Source organism: Neophocaena asiaeorientalis, unplaced genomic scaffold (genome assembly GCF_003031525.2).
Source record: "Neophocaena asiaeorientalis asiaeorientalis breed wild unplaced genomic scaffold, Neophocaena_asiaeorientalis_V1.1 scaffold62, whole genome shotgun sequence".
Taxonomy (NCBI): domain Eukaryota; kingdom Metazoa; phylum Chordata; class Mammalia; order Artiodactyla; family Phocoenidae; genus Neophocaena; species Neophocaena asiaeorientalis.
In genome coordinates, this window is record NW_020175191.1 from 6074123 (window position 1) to 6085126 (window position 11004).

At 38.1% G+C, this 11004-nt stretch overlaps 1 protein-coding gene across 1 annotated transcript in view; it reads right to left on the minus strand.

Moving 5' to 3' along the window:
* Positions 1 to 11004, minus strand: part of SPAG17 (sperm associated antigen 17) — a 221319-nt gene that overhangs the window by 129476 nt on the left and 80839 nt on the right. Inside the window, 5 exon segments of the mRNA XM_024764900.1 lie at positions 1391 to 1609; positions 1705 to 1932; positions 5336 to 5486; positions 6101 to 6214; positions 6303 to 6440. Coding sequence (XP_024620668.1) covers positions 1391 to 1609; positions 1705 to 1932; positions 5336 to 5486; positions 6101 to 6214; positions 6303 to 6440 — 850 coding nt within the window.

Here is an 11004-nt window from a genome sequence, read left to right on the forward strand (position 1 = left end):
AGGGACGTAACAGAAGTGTATTTTAAGTAATTAATCTGACAGTTGTGTGTAAGACAGCTCAATAAAAATTTAGCCTAATATTCTTCTATGCATCTATACCTCCTAATATAACAATATTTATTATGCTTTATTCTAGAATGAGAGTAACTGCCTAAGCCATGAGGAGGAGGTAAGGGAACTGATGTTCACTGAGCACTGATTTTGTACCAAGCTCTGCACTGGGCAGTTCATTATGTTACTGCAGGTAATTTTTAATAATTTTTGCAAATAATCACAATAGCCTTGTAAAATACTAATGATGAAAGTTTTAGTTATGTTCACTGTACTACATTTATGAAGGTAAGAGTGGACTAAGAGGTTTTATGATATTTTGGGAAAAAAAGGGTTGAAATAATGAGGACTTACTCTACAAATAATAAATGCTGGAGAGGATGTGGAGAAAAGAGAACCCTCCTACACTGTTGGTGGGAATGGAAATTGGTACAACCACTATGGAGAACAGTATGGAGGTTCCTTAAAAAATGAAAAATAGAGCTACCATAGGATACAGCAATCCCACTCCTGGGCATATACCGTATCCAGACACAGCTATAATTCAAAGAGATACCCGCACTCCTATGTTCATAGCAGCACTATTTTCAATAGCCAAGATGTGGAAGCAACCTAAATGTCTATTGAAAGATGAAAGGATAAAGAAGATATGGTATGTACACACACACACACACACACACACACACACACACACACGGGAATATTACTCAGCCATAAAAAAGAATAAAATAATGTCATTTGCAACAACATGGATGAACCTAGATCATATTAAATGAAGTAAGTCAGACAGAGAAAGACAAATATCATACGATATCATTTATATGTGGAGTCTAAAAAATGATACAAATGAACTTATTTACAAAACAGAAAGAGGCTCACAGACATAGAAAACAAACTTGGGGAGGGGAGGAATAAATTAGGTGTTTGGGATCAATAGATACACACTATTATATATAAAATAGATAAACAACAAGGACCAACTGTATAGCACAGGGAACTATATTCAATATCTTGTAATAACCTATAATGGAAAAGAATCTGAAAGAGAATATATATAACTGAATCACTTTGCTATATATCAAAAACATTGTAAGTCAACTCGACTTCAATAAAAAAATTTTTTTAAATAATGAGGACTTACTAACAACACTAAGTAACAAAGTTTAATTAACCAAATAATTTAGATATTAAACAGTTTTTCAACTGAAATAGGGAGGCATTTAAATAATGCACCTTGAATCTTTTTTTTTTGGTTTATACATTCTCTAGTAGCGTCTATACACATGCACGCACACACATATAGTCACACGTACACACACAGAGACACAAGTTTACTTACTCAAAGGCTCAGGTTGGAGCTGCGACTTCAAGCTGTTCTCCTGCTCTGATGGTTCTCTGTAATCAGAGTCTAAGGATTTCCTATTATCCAGGTCAGAATACTTCATATTGTTAGTATCTGGCTGACTAGGATTGGAAGGTTCTTTGTTGATCTCATCATCTTGCATAGATGTTGACCAATTCTGATCCAGAAATAAAATTCTGTCTTTGATTCCACTATCTAGGCAGTGTAAAGAGGATCCATAAGATACAATGCTAGACAAATGGACAATCATACAATGCGAGAATACTTTTTGTTCCTTCCAGGCAGTGTACCTGTTTGCTGACTGGTCTCTTGGGTATTCATTTTCATGATGTACTTCTGCCTTATCTGTTTAGCAAATCTGGCAGGGTTGTCCCATGGTATGTTGAACATCTCAGAATCTGTCCCATACATCATTCTAGAATGCTTCAGTTTCCCTTCTTCATCAACCTCAGAGAGTTTCAGGCTCTCAAAAGTAAACACTTTGAAGGCTCGTTCTACTTCAATCCAGCTCAAGACTTCTGTAAGAAAGTAGGACAAGTGTTGCTAGGAATGCTCTTTATTACCACATGGTAAAGGGCTAAAAGAGGGACAACCAGGGAGTCAGTCCACCAAAATGACAAAGGAGTCACGCCATGATGGGTGTTGACCTGACTTTACACACGGGCTCCACAGTTCTGCAACAAATACCAAAGGTAACTAATAATAAGAAAGCTGCACAATCAAGATATAATTTATTAAGATAATGCTCACAAACTGCTTCATAGCTGAATGAATATTAGGTGTCCAGATTAATTCACATGGACTTTCTGGGGTATCATATTGGTTGAATATATTTAAAACTTGTCATTTTTCATAGACAGCAGACTTGTGGTTGCCAAGGGGGAGGGGGTAGGAGAGGGATGGACTGGGAGTTTGGGGTTAGTAGATGCAAACTATTACATATAGAATGGATAAACAACAAGGTCCTACTGTATAGCACAGGGAACTACATTCAATATCCTTGGATAAACCATAACAGAAAAGAATGTAAAAAAGAAGGTATGTGTATAACTGAGCCACTTTGCTGTACAGCAGAAATTAACACAATTGTAAATCAACTATACTTCAATAAATAAATTAAGAAAACATCATTTTTAAGCAAAAGCACCTTTTGCTGCTGTTGTAATTTAAAACAGAGAAGTCACTCACTCGTGTCTAACATAGGCTGTTATGTTCAGTAGGCTTTTCTGTTCACTCAGGCTAAGAAAAGGCCTCTTTCCATCCAATGAACTGGTACAGTACTTTTCATAATTTTACTTTAAAGGTTATCAGCCTTCAAGGGGCTATATTAACTTGTGTATTTATTCTTTTATAGCATTTATTCATGCATTCACTCACTCACCTGTTTTTGTTTTCTATGTATTAGGCTTTGTACTCTATGTATTTTTCTTTGCCTGAGATTTAAAGAAAAGATTTGGTTCTTGTGCTTTAGAAGTTCAAGATAGAGAGGTGGGAGGTAGGTGTTAACAAATAACCACGGAATTCAGTGAGGGAAGGCGAAATGATAGTGACAGATCAATGAATCAGAGGTCACCTACACTTCCTCTCCAACAGAGGTGAGGGCAGCGGGAAGGTTCCTTTTGGAAAAAATACAAGGAAATTCAGAAGAGAGACAGGAAAGTGGTTAAAAGTGACAGAATTAAGTTTGTTCATTCATTCATTTCACAAATATTTTTTGAGCACCTACTACTTGCCAGTGACTTTAGTAAAGGGACCACAGCAGTAAACAAATCAATGAACTCCTGATTTTATGGATTACCCATTGTAGCAGTTAGAAACAGAATAAACAGGTAAGTGTATAGTGTATCAGAGATGATAAGAAGAGTAAAGCCAGGTGAGGGGATAAGAAGTGATAATGATTGGGGAGAGGCTTCCATTTTATATAAGGTAGCCAGCAAAAAGCCCTCTGAACAAGTAAAGCAAAAATGTGAAAGAAGTGGGGAAGCCATATCGATATCTAGAAAAGAGCAAATGCAAAGATGGAGGCAAGGGTGCAAGTGACTTGTCCAAGGAATCACAGTAAGGTCAACGAGATAGAGTGGAGTAGAACAACGAGAGCTTGACAGATGATGAGCTCCAAAAGTGGGCGGCAGAACAGTTTAGATTTTATTAATACTTTGAGGGAAATGGGTGATCACTAGAGGGTTTTGGGCTAAGAAGGCACATGATCTGACTGACATTTTAGAAGGGTCATTCCCATTATTGTGTGAAGAAAAGACTGTAGATAAAACGGGGAAAGCCTGGAGACCAACTGGAAAGCTATCGAAATAGTCCAAGTGAGAGGTGGTGGTGGACTGGGCTGGTAGTGAGGGACATGGTGGAATTGGTTGTGGGGCGTGAGTAAAAAGAGGAACCAGGGATGACGCCAAGGTTTTGGTAGAAAATAGTCGCCATTTACTGAAATAAGGAGGACCATGAAGGGACACGTTTTGAGGAAATCAAGAGTTTGGTTTTGGACTTGTTAAGGAGGAAAGAGAAAAGGAGGGGAGGCAGAGGGACAAGGGTTTGGGATGGGATATGGGAGCAGGATATGTGGGCAGTTTCAGTGGTGGCAACACAAACAAGAATCTTGTGTATTGTACAACACGGGGAATATAGCTTATATTTTGTACTAACTGGAATGTGACCTTTAAAAATTGTATAAAAAAGAATGTGTACATATTCTCCCATAAAAGACAAAAGCAAATGTGAGCATACAAATCATCCTCTTCTTATCTTTTGTTTCCTTTCCTTTTTTAACTTAATTATCTGGGAGACTGTTCCACGTCACGATATAGATACGCCTCACTGTTGTTAAGTCGCATGATTCTGTACCACATAGGTTTCTGATATTTTAATGAGAGCTTCTGAGGGACATTCAATTTGTTTCCAGTATTTTGCTACTGTAAAAAAATGACTCAATAAATGTGCTTTGTTCATATAAAAAAACCCCCAAGAATCCTGTGCTGTGGAGGGTAGAACGGAGGTGGAGAGAGAATAAAATCATATCACAGGGCAGAAGGAGCATAAAGGCCAGATGTTCTCAGAACACCAGGAAGAGGGTGATTATGTAAACAACAGACATGACATACCCAGGCCCACTAGGCTACACCGCACATTTCCATGAGGTGAAGGCATGGCAGTATTAAAAATTTTAGCTTTTTCTATTACTAAGCCTACTAAAAAAATGAAAAAAGAAATCAAGATTAAAATAGTTCATAGTTTGCTTAGAGTTAGAAATGAAAGGAGAAAGAAGAATCTGCACAGGCTTTTTTTCTTTTCTAGGTCAAATCAAGATGTCTATGTAATTTCATATTTCTTCTTATAAGCAGGAAGGCATTTGCTTATTGCCTCAAGTGGAAATAGTATATGTTTTAGGAAATGATTGTCTAGATCATAAAATTCCCATGAACTCTGCAATGAGAAGCTGATTTTAGATATTTTTAATGACCCCTCTTTCCACTGTCCTCAAAGAGCAGAAAATGGCCCTTCCTGTTTTGAGAGGAGGTGAACTGGTATTAACACTCTCAGCACCACACCACAGGGGGCGCTCTAAGTTCTCCTCTTAACCAGGATGGGGGCTACCATGTCATCTCCAATGATGTCAATGAGGGGATGTGGGATTGGGAGGCGGGGAGGAGGAATAAAGAAGGGGATTGTGCTTGTAGAAACACAGTGACAAGAAAAGCCAGGGCATCAAATTGAAGAAGTTATGCATCACAGCTATCATCCTACTGCTAATGACATTATTCAAGATAAGAAAAGGGCAGTCAGTCAAAATACCCACCCCAGCCTCTGAAAGGTCAATAATCAAAATACTTTTTGCAGATGGGGGTGTAATCGTTAGAGGCACACGTGACCATAAATGAACGAGCTTAAGCTACGACAAAGCAATGTACTCACCGCTTGTACAAAAGTGCATGAGCTCATGAATTGTAGCTAGACGTTTCGTGCTGTTCCATGGTGGGGGCAGAGGGAATTCAAGGAATTCCCACAGTGGCAACTTAGACTGCATCTTCTGCTCAATTTGAACCAGGTCAAAATTCTTTAGGTCCTGATGAAAAAGAGCAACATGACAGAAGACATTAAAATAAGCTGTCAAGTGCCTTATGCATATGGAGAAGGCAAAACATGATACCCTTGCTCTCATTATTTGGGAACAGGGGAAATCAATGGTAATTGGGGAAGACAAACTGTTGGTATTTTGCTGAAGGTCAAAAAAGCTAGTTCTCACTTTGCCAGAGGTTCTTGGTGCACACAAATGATGGATTCCTCATTCACAGTGACAAACTGCCAAAGTCTCAAATGTATTCCTCCCTCCCTTCTGAGATCCTTTTCTGGCCTCCACTAGTTTTTTTTTTTTTTTTTTCACTAGTTTTTTCATACTAGCAGATGTATAAAGCAAGGCTTTAATGCAAATTTGGTGTAGTCGCAATCGATTTAATGGTCCATTGGACCTCTGTATTTAGGCCAGTTTTCTTTGCTGATGTAATTTCTCCTTTATTCATTTCCATTTTCTGAGATCTTACTTTGCAAGCAGGTATCTACTTCGTATATTACTGGTAATTAGCATTGGTAAAGCTATCTCATTAAGATTTCTTCAACTGAATAATTACTAATGAGATTTCTTGCATCCGTTATCCTCAGGGTAACCTGGTTACTTATTACCTTTAGCACATATTTCTTGTGGGCGAGGGCATCGTGATAGTTCAGTAGGAGAGGGCCTCTGGGCATTGGTTTGCTTTCATTTTCCTCTTCAGATAAGAATATTTCATGGAGATTCTATTCAAATTAAAACAGTATTGATGTAAAGAGAGAGTTCATACTTTTCAAAGCATACACACTTCTTGGTTTTCTCACACCATCTGACCTTTTTCTCCTTCTCTGTCAGACAGAGAGAGGGCAGGATGGACATGATGTGAGCTGCAATTCTGTGGTCCAGCCCATCTGTTCTGGGAGGCGGCTCCGCCAGACTCGGTGGGACAAGGTCTTCTTCACTTGCCACAACCTGTTGACGTAAAGAGTTGGGAGGAATCGGTTTAATGGTCAGTTCCTTACTGATAGTCACGTATTTCCATTGCTTTTAGTAAAAACAAGGCAGTTTCTACCAAAAAGTTTGGTGATTATACAAAGTGGCAGTGTAATTACCAGTGACTACCAAAGTAAAAGGGAAAAAGTTTATAATCCATTAAAACATTAATTTATATATAATTATATATATATTAAATTATTAAAGTATATATAATTTTCATACATGTACTAGAATAGATAACACAAAATGCAAATGGTAAACAGGAAAATTTACCATGGTAGAAATCAAACTAACAATATTAATATAATTTTTCTTAATGATTTACTCTTTCTTTTAAAGGACTCAAAACTGTGCTCTCACATCTTTGGATTCAATAAGTATTTACTGAGTGCCTACCACATGCCAAGCACTGTGTGGGCCACCCTCACATACATTATCTCATAAGCCTCACAGCAATATTGCTGAGTAGCTATTATTTTCCAATTTACAGAAATGGAATTAGGGTGAGGGAAATTATGTGCCTGGCCCAAGCCCAAGGCTGCTTACTGGGAGGAACTGGGGTTCAGGTCAAGTCCTTAAGATAGAAAAGTTATGCATGGTAAGATCAGTAAAGGGTAATATTCTTCTTAATACGGAGAAAGTGAGGCCTAGAAAGATTAAATGCCTTGTTCAATTTTATGTGGTAAACAAGAAGTTGAAATATAATCAAGATAGGCACCTAATTTATAATTGTTCTCTTCACCTTAAATACCAAAATCACCCGCTATGATTTCACACAGCTCTACAGGATTTTTCAACCTTGAAATTTAAAGACATTTGGACTAGATTTTTGTCATGGGGGCTATCTTGTGCACTACACAAGGTTTAGCAGCATCCCTGGCCTCTACTCATTTGATGCCAGTAGTACCCCTCCAATTGTGGCAGCCAAAAGTATCTCCAGACATTGCCAAATGTCCCCTGGGAGGCAAACCCCCCTGTTGAGAAAAATAACAAAACAGTTGTATACTCTTTACTGTTTATCAACACATTACTTTTAAAAGAGTCACTCCTGTCTCCACTTTCTCTCTTCCTACCATCTCTTGGACCCACTCCAATCACAAGAGACCATGCAGAACTGTTCCATCTCTGAAATGTTAAACTCTAATATCCCCTCCTATAAAATCCCACCCGATTCCTCTTATATTTCAATTTTTCATCCCTTTATTATCAAACACTTATTCAGTCAACATGTATCTCTTATTGGAGCCTTCTATGTGTCAGGCACTGAGTTCATCAACTGTCCCCTTTGGTACACAGAAAACAGTGGATGGTTAATAAATATTTGCTGCTTTGAGTTGAGTTGAATAAAATAAGTAAGATTAAGATAAATAAAATGATGATACTGTAAGCCATATAGGGCTATTAAACTTTTACAAATTTATTGATATAATAAAACTACTGATCTTCCAAAAGCCTTACAGGGTAATTAAAGGCAAATATGAGTGTGCTTATCTAATTGGTTAGAAAACTAAAGAAGTCAACAAGCATAAAAATGTATGCTGGAGGTAAGAGATGATTAGAGTCTAAAACTATTTTAATATTCAGTGAGATAAAGGAATATTTACATACATGAAATAAGAAGCACAGTTATAAAAAGAAATTAGAGAATTTATAACTTAAAAATGTTATTGTTGAAACAAAACTTCAGTAGCAGACTAGACTCCACCTAAGAATAAATTAGTTGGAAGTTAAGCTGAAATTCCCAAAGGGGTAAAATTGAAAGAAAATTTAAAATACATGGAGGTAAAAACTAGAAATTCCAACATCTGTCTAATAATAATTAGGACAAATCAAAAGAAATAATATTTGAAGATATAATTTAATTGAACAAATATATATTCAGGGCCTACTATGGGCTAGGTGTGGTTACTGTGTGCTGAGCAGAGAGCAATGAACAAGACTAGATTTAGGTCCCTGCTTGCATGGAGCTTACATTCTAGTGAGAAGAAGGTAATACATAAAGGAAATAAACATTTTTCTTTTTTTAAAGAGCAGTTGTTGATAAGAAAATAAAACAAGGTGAAATGGTAGAGAGCACTCTGTGTTGTTGTGGGCCTTCTTTAGATCAGGTGGCCAGAGAAAGCCTATCTCAGAAATGCCACTTTCACTGGGGACTGAATGACAAGGAGTATCCATCTACCAGGCAGACAGACATGTGGGAACAAAACTTTCTAGGAAGAGAAGTTAGTGTAAAAAAAACTAAGGTGTAATTAGTGAATGTGAGGAAAAACCAGAAGGTCTATGTAAATGACCAGTAGTGAGAGAGGGAGAGAGATGGGGGGGGGCAGGAGATGAGATGACAAACATCCCAGAACCATATTTTTAGGGTCTTTTATGGACCAGCACAAGGAATTTTGATTTAACTAAGAATGTGATCAGAAACCAGATTATAATCCTTTAGATCACAGAGGCAATGAAAAAACAAAGCCATAACTATACATAGCCTTGGAGGGAGGAGATATGGGGATATATGTATAGGTGTAGCTGATTCACTTTGTTATAAAGCAGACACTAACACACTGTTGTAAAGCAATTATACTCCAGTAAAGATGTTTAAAAAAGAAAAAGATAAAACTCTAATAACTACCAGAAAGAAAAAATAGATTACCTACAAAGGAAAAAGTATCAGATTGACATCAGACTTCTCATCAGCAGCGTTAGAAGGGAAGACCACAACAGAGCAATGCTATCAAAATACTTTTCCACTTAGACTGACGGGGTTCAAAAGCAGTTTCTGTCACTTACTACTTGGATAATTTACTTAACTTTTTAGGCCTCAGTTTCCTTTTCTGAGAAATGGGGAATAAAAATAGTTCCTGCTCCATAGGGCTGTTCTAAGGATTAAATGAGTTAATTAACAGCAAATTCTTTTCAAATGCATATATAGTACTCACAAGAACTGACAATGTACACCAGGTCACACAGGAAGCCCAGGAAATTAAAAAATATTTTTAACATCCAGATCATGCTTATTGACCATAATGCAATAAAATTAGAAATGGACAATAAACAGTGGAAATTAAAAGATTTACAACTGAATACATTGAAAGCATCATGATGCAGCCAAAGAAATACTCAAAAGGAAATGCATAGCCTTAGGTAAAGTGAAATAGACTAAAAATAAACAAAGTGAGCTTGCAGTAAAAGTGAAATAGGAAATAAACCCAAACAAAGTAGGAAGAAGGAAATAATAAAGATAAATGAAGAAATTCATAAAATAAAAAGTAAAAAGGAGTGGACCAGTGAAACAAAATGCTGGTTCTGGATAAAGAAGATGTGGCACATATATACAATGGAATATTACTCAGCCATAAAAAGAAACAAAATTGAGCTATTTGTAATGAGGTGGATAGACCTAGAGTCTGTCATACAGAGTGAAGTAAGTCAGAAAGAGAAAAACAAATACCGTATGCTAACACATATATATGGAATTTAGGGGGAAGAATGTCATGAAGAACCTAGGGGTAAGACAGGAATAAAGACACAGACCTACTAGAGAATGGACTTGAGGATATGGGGAGGGGGAAGGGTGAGCTGTGACAAAGCGAGAGAGAGGCATGGACATATATACACTACCAAACGTAAGGTAGATAGCTAGTGGGAAGCAGCCGCATAGCACAGGGAGATCAGCTCGGTGCTTTGTGACCGCCTGGAGGGGTGGGATAGGGAGGGTGGGAGGGAGGGAGACTCCAGAGGGAAGAGATATGGGAACATATGTATAACTGATTCACTTTGTTATAAAGCAGAAACTAACACACCACTGTAAAGCAGTTATACCAATAAAGACGTTAAAAAAAAAATGCTGGTTCTTTGAAAAGACCAATAATCAATATACAATTGCATCCATGATCAGAAAAAGAGGGCACCAATAAATAACATCAGGCATAGTAAAGGAACATAACTAGATACAGAGAAAAACTTTTCAATGTGTATTAGTGAATAAAGAACTTTTATGACATTGAAAACAAATAAAATGGACATGTTCATTTAAAAATACGAATGACTGGGCTTCCCTGGTGGCGCAGTGGTTGAGAGTCCGCCTGCCAATGCAGGGGACACGGGTTCGTGCCCTGGTCCAGGAGGATCCCACATGCCGTGGAGCGGCTGGGCCCGTGAGCCATGGCCTCTGAGCCTGCGCGTCCGGAGCCTGTGCTCCGCAACGGGAGAGGTCACAACAGTGAGAGACCCGCATACCGCCAAAAACAAAAACAAAACAACCCCTCCCCCCAAAAAAAAGTGAATGACTAAAATTGCCCTCAGAAATAGAAAAATCTGATTAAATCTACAAGTGTAGGGCTTCCCTGGTGGCGCAGTGGTTGAGAGTCCGCCTGCCGATGCAGGGGACACGGGTTCGTGTCCCGGTCCGGGAAGATCCCACATGCCGCAGAGCGGCTGGGCCTGTTAGCCATGGCCGCTGAGCCTGCGCGCCTGGAGCCTGTGCTCCACAAAGGGAGAGGCCACAACAGTGAGAGGCCCGCGTATCATAAAAAAAAAAAAAAAA